The sequence below is a fragment of the Trachurus trachurus genome (assembly GCF_905171665.1).
Source record: "Trachurus trachurus genome assembly, chromosome: 3".
NCBI classification, from domain to species: Eukaryota; Metazoa; Chordata; class Actinopteri; order Carangiformes; family Carangidae; genus Trachurus; species Trachurus trachurus.
In genome coordinates, this window is record NC_139893.1 from 4,924,564 (window position 1) to 4,939,164 (window position 14,601).

At 43.4% G+C, this 14,601-nt stretch overlaps 1 protein-coding gene across 1 annotated transcript in view; it reads left to right on the forward strand.

Moving 5' to 3' along the window:
* Positions 1 to 14,601, forward strand: part of pcdh9 (protocadherin 9) — a gene marked incomplete at both ends in the record, with an annotated part of 251,729 nt that overhangs the window by 60,495 nt on the left and 176,633 nt on the right. Inside the window, one exon of the mRNA XM_083997860.1 lies at positions 7,606 to 7,707. Within this exon, the coding sequence (XP_083853986.1) occupies positions 7,606 to 7,707 (102 nt within the window). The remainder of the gene's footprint in view (positions 1 to 7,605; positions 7,708 to 14,601) is intronic.

Consider the following 14,601-nt stretch of genomic DNA (forward strand, 5'->3'; position numbering starts at 1 on the left):
AACAAAACAAAAACCCAAAGCAAACAGAATCTAATTATTTGGTATGAAGTTGGATGGGACTGAGGAATGAGAGGCGGCGGCGGTGGCGGCGGCGCTCAGCTGATCTCCATCTGATGTCCAGAGGGAGATTCCCCACACAGGGCCACTTTATGGGCTCATTTGCATCACCACAGCTCTGACTGTAAGTCAGCAGGCTGCTGAGACCCAGACAGCCGTGCCAGCAACGGGGCGATTATGGCCATAATATATCAGCCCATACTGGGCAATTTCCAGAGACAAGTCAGATGATGCCGTGATTGATTTTTACTGTGCTGTAAGTTTAAACTATTAACACTACTATTAGTGGAATATGCTCGTTGTTGTATATCATCTGCTCAGGCGACTCACTGTACTCTGAGCTGTGGTTTTGCTCTCCCGTTGCCAGTTTCCTCATGAAAAAAACGTCTTCTTATAATTAAAATCATGCATCAGATCTGCTTATTTCTCTTTTTAATACATTAATTGTGTGGATGTTGATGCGATCATCGATAAATAAGTAAATAAATAACGATCCCGGAGCCGCCTGAATGAGTCATCTGTCTCATGTTCAAAGTAACGCCTCTCCCTCATGAGTCTTACCCATAGTCACAAGGTAAACATCATTTTCTTTTCTTAGCAGTTTGCACAAACACACACACACACATACACACATACACAGCACTTGTTGAAAAGCGAATGTTGTCTTGTGATGTCAGGGAAGAGTGCACACAGAGCTATCTCTAAGGTAATTAAACAGAACTAAAGGTCTGCTGTGACTGGGAAGGCTTGGCAGGGTTAGGCCAATGGTATAGCTAATTAAAGTGTGTTTTATCCCCACTAATGAAGCTCATCTTCTCAGCCTACATTACACAAAAACAAGTTCAACATGTAGCCTTACAGCAGGTCTGCAGAGTCTTTCAGCAGGATATCTGTTCTCCTGTTCTCACCTTTACATGTCGGCCGTGGCGTTGGTTTTATTCAGGGTCACAATACTAGTTGTTTCTGATAAAGGTGAATGTTTTAAATGGAAATCTGCTACAGTATGAGGCTGTAAGACCTGCGATTTAAAGAGGAACTATGCAGGGTTTGTAGCTATAACTGTGCTAAATTTTTACCTTAATTAAACAGCCTTGGAGTATTGTGATGGTTTAATAAATGGCTTAACTTGTTACAATGGAGAATGGAGGCTCTCTGCCTTCTGCGTACGTGTCACTTACTGCATCTCTGGGCTGAAAAACAACTTTGCAAGATCATTGCCTCCGACCTGGTGTCCCAGCTCTCGTCTCTGCAGCACCACGTCACAAACGTGCCCTGTAACCCGTAATCTCTTGTTTATGACAGATTAAACTACACAAATATACACATTGTAACATCATATATGATATATAATGTTATCTACTGCTCTATTGATTGATTTCTCACTGGCTTTGTTGTAAACAAATGCACATGGAGGGGAGGAGGGTTAGCAAAACAAGCTAAAGCGATCGGACTTACATAGTTCCTCCTTAATGATGTGCTTTCATTTAGTAGATGTTTCGGAAATTAAAAGTAGAGGCTGTAGGATTTCCCCCCTCCCTCTGCCTGTATTTGGTTGTTTTGGTGTAGTGGGGATGTTTCTGGGCGGAGTCGGTGTGTTCTCCTCAGCCAATGACAGAGCTCAGGTGACGTTAGTAAGTGGCACCGTGGCCTTGCATTGGGCAAAGCGACTGGACGCCGTCAAGCTCGGAGAAATGGCAGATACACACCGAGCAGCGAAGAAAAGGAAATACAGTCCAAGTGAAGCGCTGGAGTGTCGGGCCGTCACCGGCGACGGGAGCCTCGAGTACTATGCTGCGAGATCTTGGCAGTAGTTGCAAATATTCAAAGGCCGAAGTGGAGAAGGGTTCGATGTGAACAGCAGCTGGACATGGGTCGGTCCTGATGAGTTGTTGAGCCCGAGAGGAGGGGCCCAGTGTGAATGTTGTGTTTACAATCTGCAACGAACAAACAAGTCCGGTCTCTCCTCTTCTGTGTCTCTAACCCTCCTCTCCTCCATGTGCATTTGTTTCCAACGAAGCCGGTGAGAAATCAATCCATGGAGCGGTGGATAAGGTTATTTATCATCTACCATGTTACCATGTGTATATCTGTGTAGTCTTATCTGTCATCAACAATAGATTACGGGTTACGGGTTAGCGCGTTACGTTTGTGTGGCGGTGCCGAGAGCTGGGTCGGAGGCTCTGATCTTACAAGGTTGGTTTTCAGCCAAGAGACGCAGCTATGTGGAAGGCAGAGAGCCTCAATTCTCCCTGGAACAAGGTACGAGTCAGTGATTTAACCATCACAATTACTCCAAAGCTCTCTAAGGTACAAATGTAGCAGAGTTCCTCTTTAAACTTCTGTAGGAACAAAAAATAAATCTGATGGAAAAACACTATTGGCAAAAAGATTCTGGCTTATAGGTCTGAATCTTCCTCCCGCTGCTCTGCAACTCACTGTTTAGGTAAACTGCCTGACTAAATGACTAAATTGCCCATAAACATCAATAACATTGTTGATGCGTGTTATCCCTCTAACAGAATGGCGACCTTCCCAGCATGCACCCCTGTCTGCTGCCCAGTGCATGCTGGAATAAGCTCCACACCCCCACTAACCCCTCATATTGCCCAGCCAATCGCTCCCAATACCCAGAGCAGATCTTATCCGAAAATTTTTTTCATTTATTAATTTATTTACTTTTTTTTTTTTTTTGCGGGTATTGACCAATCCGTCTGGCAGGAAAAGCAACACACACAGCGTTTTTCATTTGAAATCGTGTGTATAAATGTGTTTGTGGCCTGACTGATTGTCATCCAGCAAAGATTGTGCAGCAGGATGTGTGAAATATGTCAGCAACCTCTGAAGATATCAGGAAATTGCTGTTGGATGCCCCCTTCCTGTTGTCAAATCATCCACGCTGTCCAGCAACCGGCCGCGCCGACTGTCTCCTCCTCCTAATGTCGTTTAACGAATTGAGCAATGCTTTTTATCTGGGAAATGAACAACACAGTGAGCAAAATGTGTGACTGTTTATCCTCCCACACATAATGTACGAGACATAACATAATGAGAAATATACATATATATATATAAATATCCCTGTCGCGATGCTGCTTCTCTAACAGAAGGATGTCAGTTCCTTCTTAGGAGGTGATTTGTCCAGACTATTGTGATGTAACCGGTCGTGCACGAAGCCAAACACACCTACACCGGGTGAAAACGGTGAAAACGTGCTCCTCTGCTGTATTCCTCTGCAGCAGCAGCAGCAGCAGTAGCAGCACTGTATCGCCTCTGGCCACAAAAATTAACCAAAGTCAGTTGCCAGCGGCTCCACATCATGATGCACTTCTGGTTTTAATTTCTGTCACACTTTTTCTTTTTGGTCCACATTTGTAATGTAATGCAGCAGCCAGCCCCCCTTCTCCCCATCATCACACACAACACTCGCCTCAAATTGCCAGAGTTGGAGTGTGGGACTCTCCATCAGTCACGCCACCTTCAGTCTCTTCAGCCTCTCCACTGGTTCAAATTAAAGTGCATATCAAATCAATTTTAACCCCAAAAAGACCGAATCTCACAGGACATTACGTTTTATCTGACAGGATAAATAACGAAGGCCAAATATCAATCCTAAGGTTAATTCCAGGTAAATAATGAGGACAGATGTGCGATGTGCCCCATCGAGCCGCGCGGCGCCGGACGAATCAGACAAAAATAAGTTTAATGTTCTGTTTGTCCTCTGCAACAAACATTTCGATCCAAAACCTTCCAGTTTTGCTACATCACGTAATGGAAAGTGTATTATAGCCTCGTGCCATTGCCAGCACTCAATCAATCTCAATAACTTGTTTTATTCATGCGCCTTATTTTTGTTGTCAGTGTTGACAGAATCACATGCTGCAACCAAGGATTTACCACGATCACTCTGACACTGTGGAGTGAAAAATGATCAATTATAATGTGCCAACTTTCACTTCCCTTCTCTCTGTCACGTATCACACCGGTGATAAATGGCTAGGCACTAATAAATAATCTCACATTCTGGGCGGTTTATGGAGAAGGACTGCCATTAATTAGAGTGACAGACAAGTGGAATATATTAAGAAGATGCATAATGAGATAAAGGTTCTGAGTGTTGCTCTGCCCCCTTTCACCTGTTTTTCCTCATCTTCCTCCAATAATTGGAGGAATTTGAGAGTGTGGGGGGGGGGGGGGGGGGGGGACTTGTGAGAGAGAAAAAAGTTCCTTGTTAAAAATGGTCTGAGCACATTTCAGGAATACAATGTCAATTTTAACACCTACCAGTTGAAGGTAACACCAGCAATACTGTACGTCAAATGCAGCTGAGGATAATGGCTCCTATTGTGGATACGAGGATGCTATACTCATTACATTAAGTCACGTTAAGCATGTTAAGATAAACACACAAAGCCCTAATTAGTTTTCTCACCCTTTAAATGGCTCAATTAAAAACAACGCCACAGTATGAGTATACGTTTCTTCACTGATCTTGATAAGTACATTCTGAATAAGCTTGCTAATAACACAATTACATGAAGCCAAATGGAGCATATTTTAACAGCAGTTGATAAAATGTTTGCAGAACCAAGTGTTAGCACTTTGTGATTAGCCACTCACATATAGAGGACTAACTAATAGTGTAAACCAGTGTTAGCTCCAAAATGTTACTTCAACATTAGACAGCTACAGGCCAAGACTAACACAGCTCCAATGTTCATCTTCATGTTTGCTAAGAGCAGCCATGTACAGTTCAGCTGACTGACAGGAGCTGAACAATGCACTTACTTTAATTTTCCACTGTTAGTCAAACCATGGTCGTTCACTAACCGGAAGGTCGGTGGTTCGATTCCCGGCTCCTCCATGCTGTATGTCGATTAGATGTGTTCTTGGGCCAGACACTGACTGAACCCACACTTGCCCCCATGAAGTGTGCATTGGTTGTGTGAATGGTTAGCTTTCAGCCACTGTGTCTACTGCTGTATGAATGTGTATGTGAAAATGTGACATAAAGTGTAGAGCACTTCGAGTATAGTCCATATTTCTACTGCATGAAGACAAGACACAACATGCGAGTCCATTACACTTTATACTGAGACTGCACTAAAGTTTGTATTGTTTCTGTGGCCGATTTTCAAGCTGATCCCATTACATGTGCTGTGATGATGTTCTGTGGTGCCTTCTCTTCAACTAGGGATGCCACACACCGAATGATGGAATGATTTCTTGAGAAATTAAAATGTCTCTTTGACTTTTTTTTATGTGGAAATACAGTATAAAGGATAACTAAATATACAGCCTAATGCTGAGGTACAGTTATTATCAGGGGGAGATGATGACCTGCAGTATAGGGCATGAGTTGGAGGTGTAGGACCTGGGCTGCTGCAGGTTTTAAAGGGATAGTTCAACCCATTAGTTCGACTCATTGCTATAATCCTTATGGTTTTAGAAGTAGGTTTGTTACCTCTGTTGGTGCAAGCTATTTTTAGAGCGGCGGAGCAGAGCCACGAGCTGCTCAGAGCTACGCTTCTGAGGCTCATAGGATTTCTTTGTATCCCTCATCAAACTCCAACAACTCCAAAACGCTCTGGTGGACAAGTTGTGACCTGCACATTCAACACGCTATGAGATAATAACAGAACGTTACCAGACAGAGTTGTTTTAGAGGGAAATTCATGCAAAACTGCTGCTGCGCGTTCCCATCGAGGGTAGTTTTTCATCAAGCAGTCTCTGCATTTACCTAAAAAACAACTCTGTCTTGTAACGTTCTGTTATTATCTCATAGCGTGGTGAATGTGCAGGTCACAACTTGTCCACCAGAGCGTTGTGGAGTTGTTGTATTGTGTATTTGACGAGTTTGATGAGGTAAACCAAGAAATCCCATGAGCCTCCGTAGCGTAGCTCTGAGCAGCTCTAAAAACAGCTTGCACCGACAATTAAAAAGATAACAAACCTACTCCTATGACTATAGGGATTATGGCAATGGGCCAGTTTGCCAAAAATGTTGAACTATCCCTTTAAACATAAAACTATCTGTTGCTTTTCCCCACAGCATTTCCTCACTTGTCAACTTGTTGACTGTGTTTGGTTTAACACGACTTAACTGACCTTGATGAAATCCAATGAAAAGTCGATCCCATGTCACACGGGAACAAAAGGACCTTTCCCCATTGGAGCTGTAAAGTTAATAAACCATTCTTACATTTTAACTGTAACACATTTTTTTGTATTTCTTTTTTTCTTCCTCCTTGAATGCGTAACCCTGGGTAACTAGAAATGATAACAAAGAAAAGAGGTCCCTGCTCTCTGGAATTCAAGCTGTGCTTTACCGGTGACATTTGGACTCCTTGTTAATATTTGCTGATGACAGTGCTCCAACTAAGGAGCAGGAAAATATTGTTTTTTTCTCTCTCTCTTTTTTTATTGCATTCATTTTCTGTGGAGGCAACAGTCAGAACTGCACTGGGAATGAATGCATGTGGAAAACTTGTCTTATGTTATATTTATACTATGTTGGTGTGTGTGTGTGTGTGTGTGTTTGTGCTGTGGGGAGGTTGGTAGCTGCTGTTTGTTTGTGTACATGTGTGAGTCAGACTATTATGGAAAGTGTTTGATGCCGGTGACAGCAGACAGTCTGACAGGCTCCTCCTATATGTTGCATTGCTAAATCAAGCGGCGAGCCGTTAATGCATTGGTCGCCAATCTCTAAACAGATAAGTAACTGAGAATAAGTGCAAGTGAGTTGACTTGTTTTTTTTGTGTAGGAGACAGAAAAGTGTCTTCAGTAAGCAACTTTGGCTAACAATATGGCTTTGCTGATAAGAAGCACAAGTTGGATGCTATACAGCAGCGCGGCGGCTGCCCAGATAACCCACTTCCTCTCCGTTCTGCTGCTCCTGCTCCGTGTGTTGTTGTGTTGGTCATCTGGAAGTCAGTTAAAGACAGTGATTTATGCCCGGGGCTTCATGCAGCATAGCCTCATTACACACAGCCATTTTGAGAATCAGCAGATAATTACAGTATACATCACAGAGCCGGTGGGGCCCCCGGTGGATTCAGCCCGTTCCACCGGCCTGTCATTTAGGCCGAAGGGCCGCGGGAAGAGAGGGAACTGGAATCTAACCTCATTTGGTGAAATAATGCACCCGGAAGAATTTACAGGGAATTTTTGGTTGAAAATTCATCGTTGAAGTGTTAAAGTGGTGTTTTATAATTGCCTCAGTGTGAACATTAGCCATTATAGCTAATGATTTTTTTTTTGCTAATGCTCAGTAAAGAGAGTCGGTGTCATCTGAGAGGGAAATAAAATAGCTTGATAAAAGTGACGACTTAGATCTGAGTTGACTTTATGTTTATTTTCTCCTCTTGCATCTGGAGTGAAACACATTTGTGTGTGTGAGCTCTGCAGACTTAATAAGTCTCCATCTATAACCATCTGTATTAATGACAAACCAACCAAAGCCCAGCGAGCAAAATCTAACAGCCTTTTTTTCCCCCCTCCTCCTCCTCCTCCTCTTCCTCCTCCTCCTCTTCCTCCAATTTTCCATGAAGGGAACATTAACCCGTGCCCGAACTGAACTGAACCCTGAATATCTGGACCTTCGTCCACGAGCCGAGCTGAACCCTGAATACTGGACCCCTTGCACCCCTTTAGTGAGTACCGATGGTCCCGTTCTTTTCCTCACTAAACGCTCACCACAGATTCATCTAATACCAGTCATTACTTTAAATAAGCTCAACTTCTGTTGTATGTCAGCATTCCACGCAATGGCATGTTTAAGCTCAGTAATGGTTTGTTAGGCTCGGCATCATTTTCCTCACTCATCATGACTCCATCCACGCTGGAAACTGCAACACTTCTCTGCTTTCTCCATATTTTTTCTCCCTCTCCTCTCTGTATATTTACGCCGCTTGAGTATTTTTTCTCCCCACTCTCTCTCTCTTAGTTACTGTGACATATTGTACTTACAACATCATTAAATTCACTGCCTAATGCGATGCTAATATTCATGCCATTTTTACTTGAGTAATAAGTATTTGTCTCATTACCTCCATGCTTAGAAAACACAGTGCTTGATAGTCATCTGGGGGTTGGAGGTTTGCTCGTGTTGCTGTGCTTGCACACTGGTGAATCTTAATGATGTCAGTTTTTCTTACTCTCTGTTATCAACTACAGTATATCAACACGGGGAGGATGCTTTCTCACTCTATCTATCTATCTATCTATCTATCTATCTATCTATCTATCTATCTATCTATCTATCTATCTATCTATCTATCTATCTATCCTTCCTATCTATCTATCTATCTATCTATCTATCTATCTATCTATCTATCTATCTATCTATCTATCTATCTATCTATCTATCTATCTATCTATCTATCTATCTATCTATCTATCTATCTATCTATCTATCTATCTATCTAGTGGACTTGATATATTTGTGTTTTATTTATATACTTAAAAGAAGAGACAACAACAGTAACAATTTGTTTTTCGAATCGCTCTCAGTCTTATCTGCTCTTATTGGCTCGGCTCGCAGCTTTTGCGTACATTAAAAATTTATAACCTGTTGTGCCACCCTTGGGTCCGACCGCAGCAAACGGGGAAAACGCTAACAAGACAAGAGGCACGTGAAGTAAACACGGGGACGTGAAGTCCTTTCTCAGTGAAACTCCCCTGGGCTGGGATCAGATCCCCAGCTGCAGCTCTGTGTGCTGGGCACTGATTTCACTGAAGTGGCAATAGTCAGCACAGCACAACAGGTAAAATACAATATTATTATTTCCAGAGCATGACACTTGAATCCTAACATCATTGTAAAAAGAAAAGAAGAAAAAAAAGTCACCAAGAGCTGAATCAAGTTGTTATTTCTGCTGGCATCCCGATGTGGGTAGTTGTTGATGCAGAGTGAGAGAGGAAGACACCGGTGTGCATGCATTAAGCTGGGAATAGAAAGCCATGTTTGAGTCCTTCATCCCTTCTTTAATACATTTGAAAGCAACAAGATGGCTTTTGACTTCTGCCTGCCCCTCCACACACACACACACACAGACACACAAACACACACACACAGACCCACACTCTCTCATATGGGTTTTAACAATGTCAAATTTACAACTTACTGTGCAGCGGGCCCACAGCGAGAGCGAGCGCCGCACAGTCACACAGTCACAGTGTTCCTCTGCCAGCACTGATCTACACCGGAGATTTGAGAAACCGATGTGCTACAACTCTCTTTTCTTCCCTGCACCTCTCACTCTTTCTTCCTTTCTCTTTCTCTCTCTCTCTACGGTTTATACAATATGTTATAATGCTTATTAAAGCGTCAGGGATGCAGCAGCAGCGGCAACACGTAAACACCTCAGATGGCTTCCCTCAGGATCTCTCTCTCTCTCTCTTTAAAGTCCACAAAGTTTTTTCTTGTCGACAAGGCTCTTGAATTTGTATGATTTCATCAAATGCGAATCCCACCGGTGATTTAGATAAACAGGATAATGGCCCTTTGTTTAAGGTTTGATGAGAGATCCTCAGGAGTGCTGGAGCACATTGTCACTTGTACAAATACATAAACAGGAGCTTCTGTTTGTCAAATCTCGATACATACAGTATAAAGTTATGTTAACAAGTTTAGCTTTTTTTCCATGAGATGGCTTTTTTTTTTCTTTTATCAACCACATTCTACCAAACACGAGGGATCTGTAATATGATATATGGGACAGTCTATGTTTTGTGTCTCCCTCAAGCCTCCAAAGTCAATATTTGGACTTTAGCCCGATTTAATGAACAGAATTTCTCAGAGAATCTCTCTCCCAAGCCGTGTTCAATGGGAGATCTCTCTGGCTTCGTTAAAGCACTGTGCTGTTTGCTTATTGGGCCTCGCTGGACTAAAGAGGCTCAAAGATAAACACACATTGCACACACACACTCTGACACACTCACACAAATGCATACACACACACACACTCACTTACTCACACACCCTCACCACCACAAAGGCGGCCCCCTTTTCTTCCAGCCCAGGAGGGACTGATGACTCTCATTATCGCCTCAAAGCAAGATGGCCACGGTGCCCCTACTCAGCAGCCCTATTAAGTTACCAGACAGCTTTATTGTATTGGTGTTCGATAATTTCCTTTCCTCTGTCATTCGGAGTGCATCAGGGAGTTGTTGCTGTGGGAGGGAGGGAAGGAGAGGCCGGGAGAAAACGGCAAGAGCTTACGTGAAAAGGTGCAGCTGGCTGAAAAGACTCTGTAGCACGGTTGGTCAATCTTAAAGCCGCAGTATGTAACTTATTTGGCTTTTTATTAGCAAAAATCAAATATTACTACTTTCATAAATACGTATTTCACTGAAGTGGAATCACACCCGCATGCAAATGAAAGCTTTCTCGTACCTTAGAATGAGTTGTTACAAGTCGTTACAAATACATAAATGGGCGACGCACCGAACCGAGGCGGCCATGTTGCATCGTCATTTTTTACGTTCAGTGGCAGCGTGACCTTAGGTAACCACGGAAACTCAGCGGAGCAGTCGGCTTGGCCTGTTAAAACTATCACCACTGTGTAGTGTGAGGAAGGACGGAGGCACTGGTGTTGCATTCAGGTGCAGTCAGGCAGACGGCCGTTGGCAAACCAACCGGATGTCATTTTACTCCACAAGAGAAAGACGGTAAAACGTGGGTCAGGTAAACAATACGACATCACCATGACAACATGTTGTCACGTGTATTGTTTTGCCTCGTGCTGGCGGACCACTTGTTTACATAGACGCTTGTTTATCCTGTTACATGCAGCGTCTGTTGTCTGTCTGACGTCTGCCCAATTTCACGTGAATGCAACATCAAGAATACGTTCAGATATGCAACCGCACTGCTAGATGGGGGGAATTCCTACACATTATACCTTTAAAGGGATAGTAGCATTTTTTTAAAGTGGGGTTGTATGATCTACAAATAGCCCCTAAGTACTTTAATTGCAGTAGAAGACTCTCTGCACTCCTCCCGTTAGCAACGCCAGCCCATAGCCCTGTCCAGAGATTTACAACATACAGTGTTGTGAACAGACCCAAAGAAACGGCCTATTTTCGCGGCCTAAATTCATTCATTGTTCACTATAATATAATTTTTTCCAGCCCTTCAAAGTGCAGGAAAAACACAGTTTTTATTTATACTATCCCTTTAAGGCTGCACACTCAGAAACGCACACCTTCTGGTCATAAATAGTTTAATCTGATGCAAAAATCATGTCGACAGGAATGCACAGGTTTGAGTTTATCAACGTCATCAGCTGAGCTCGACTAATTGCATCCTCCGGAGAAGTTGTTTTGCAGCCGGACAAACACACAAAGTTTCCTTGTAAGGCTGCACAAGTCCCCATTGATTTATTGGGACTTTTTCAATCTGGAAACCCCCGACCCTACCCTACCCACTCTCCACCCCGCCCCTCTCTACTCAAAAGAATCAATATATTCACTGCCACATGTATCTGTTACCAATGTCTGAAACACTTGGAGTCTGCAGATCTATTTTTGAATATTGGCATGGAGGGAATCCAAAACAATCAAAGCTGTGTGTGCCCACAAGAGTTTTCTGTCTGCCACTAGAATAACACAGTGATACATAACCTCTCTTATTATTTTTTAGTTTATCCACTATGATGTTTAACTTTTGGTTTCCAGTTTAATTCAGCTGAACACGTTCTTGTTTTTTTGACTGTTGCTGTTCTTTTTTAATCAGCCTTTGTATTATACTTTAAATTGAACCTAACAACAATTACCAAGGCCGTGTGAGAAACATCGGAGTGAAGTTAATGTGTGAGGGAGTCTGAGCTGAAAGTGCAGAGAAAGTAAACAACTCATGTTCAGGACGCTCACGAGTCAACAAGCCTTTTACTGTAACAGCAACTTCTAAAGAGGAGAGTACTGTCATGTGAAAATATTGTTTTTTAACATACTGTATTTGGACATATGGATATTTAATGTCTATTTAAACAATACTGGGAGATTCAAGTAATATAATAATTAGAAAACAACAATTAAAACTGAAGAAAATAAGATTTTTCTGTAAACTGTCATTCTAAAAAATGCAATTCTTTGGTAAGGAATAAGTGAGGACACTTTTATTCCCACTTAAAATGGCTAAAATCACACAGGTGAATCCCATCAGATGGTCTGAACATTGTAACTCAGCTCTCTGAAGGAGGCTTGGCCGATTTTAACCTCAGACACTTAGGGCCCTAGTTTGCTGGCGCAGCGCAGGTGGCGCAAGGTAGCGCAGCCAGTCTAATGCAAGTTTCGACCAGCGCAGCCTAGCGCAAAGTCAGATTGGGAGATTTGCAGATCGCGCTGCGCTGAGATAGGCGTGGCCGCGCAGCAGGGGGAGGCGTCACAGATTCTGCTTGGTGCAGTGGAAGTTTCGTCCGAAAATGTCCCGCCGAAGTTGCGCTGAAAGCTCGCCACCTCCAACCAGGTCTAGTCTCAGCGCAAGGCGAAGCGCAGCAGGTGCAGTGGAAGTTTGGCTGACTGACCTGCAGTGCACACACGTCACCAAGACCTCACAGGCAGATCTCCACAGTTCCAGACACATTTCAATGCAATAAATATCCACAATAACCACTATTTAATGCAACTAACGGAATCAACACGTGAATTTATATCTATATAGATTGTCCCGTCACATCTGACGTCAGATCAAAGCAGAGATCAAAGGCTGTCGGTGCGTAAAGGAAACTCCACCTGAATTAACACAGCAGGGACGAACTGGCACTGAAAAGCAGCTGTGGATGTCCCAAGCAGGACTGAGGGTGGATGACTGCATGTCGCTGCCGTGTTGAGATACCACTCTGCCCTTGTGATGATCGCTGTATTTATTTATTTACTTATTAATTCATAAGCACGTGCGACCGCATCACGCAGCCGTAATGAAAAACAAAACACAAATCATCATCTCTCTTAGTCCACCACCACTGCCTCGGTATCAGATAGTCAGTATATAGCCTACTACAGTATATTCAGCATCTCTATCACAGAGAAAAAAAGAGAAAAAAAGAGACGGACAGAGAGAGAGAGAGAGGAGGACAGAGAGAGAGAGAGAGAGAGAGAGAGAGAGAGAGAGAGAGCGCGTCCTTGCTGATTTCATCCACATGGTGTGTGTTTATGTTGTGATTAGTGTAGGCTACACCTCTGATCTTATACACAGGGTTTGAATAAATGTGAGTTTCTTTATTAGTTTATTAGTTGTTGTTTCTTAGATTGCGTAGGGGTTCTCAGTGTATCAGATCAATCCTGGTTAAGTATATTAGTAAACTCATTATTGGTCACTCTGAGCTCGGACCTCCGGGGAAACAGCTGTTTCCTCCGGGGAGAGGTTCGGCCTCTGGCGTCGCTGTTTCCTCCGTCCAGTCCAAGTATAAAATGACAAACTTGCAGCGCGCATCACCCGCCGCGCAGTTAAAGGTGAGGAGAGGAGCTCCTTTGATTGGTGAAGATCTGACTCGGCTGTGTCAAACCCACTCCACGCCTTTCTCTCCTCCTCCCGCCCTGTCTCCTCCCTCTTCACCGTTTGCGCCGGTGGGAGGGACGAGGGGAGCGGCTGCGCCGGTCTAAGTCTGACTGCGCGGCCCACCAATCTTGCGAAATGGACCTGGACCACACCCCGTTGGCGTGGCGAAGCTGCGCTGATCACAGACTTCACCTGGTCGACGAAACTAGGGCCCTCTGTCTGGTGTGCTCCTGACTGTTGAAGTGAGAGTGAACACCAGGGTGAGATGGAAAGAGCTTGTCTGAGGCCTTCAGAGAGAAGATTGTAGCAGCTTATGAGTCTGCTAAGGGATTTTAGAAGATCTCAAAAACTATTTGAAATGAGCCGTTCCACTGTCCGGAGAATAGTCTTACAAATGGAGGAGGACGTTCAAAACATCCGCCAGCATGTCCAGGTCTGGTTCAAGTTCACCCCGAGAGCAAGACCACAAGATGCTAAAAGGATGTGAAAGTGAATGTCTCTACAATCACAATGAGACTGCACAAGTTCAACCTGCATGGGAGGTGAAAGAGTAAACTTTAGCTTTTTAAGAGAAACATGAAGACCTGAGCTGTGTCTCAATTAGAATACTTTCATGTACACTATGTACTTCTATAGTGCGCAAATTCTAACAGTTAGTGTCTCAAATTGAATACTGTCATTGTGCATTTACTGAAACTAACAATTGCAAAGGTTTGTAATTTCAATTAGCGATAATGAACGCCTTACTAATACTTTTTTTTTGTTGCTTGTGTGGGCCACCTGTTTGATGCAAGGTGGAGATTGCGCTGCATCAGCCGGCTCCTCTTACTGGTGGAAAACATTGGCCTACTGCTCTGTTGATTTACATATACAGTATTATATTTCGTTACGTAGCTAAGACGGTGATCATTGAGGGTGGGAAGTGTCCATTGTACCACACCCAACTTTCTGACCGTTATTCGTAGGGCTGCCCCAGACCAAAGATTTTCTTGGTCGACCAGTAGTCGTCAGTAGTCAATGAAAAAACATGTGAAATGAAATTTTC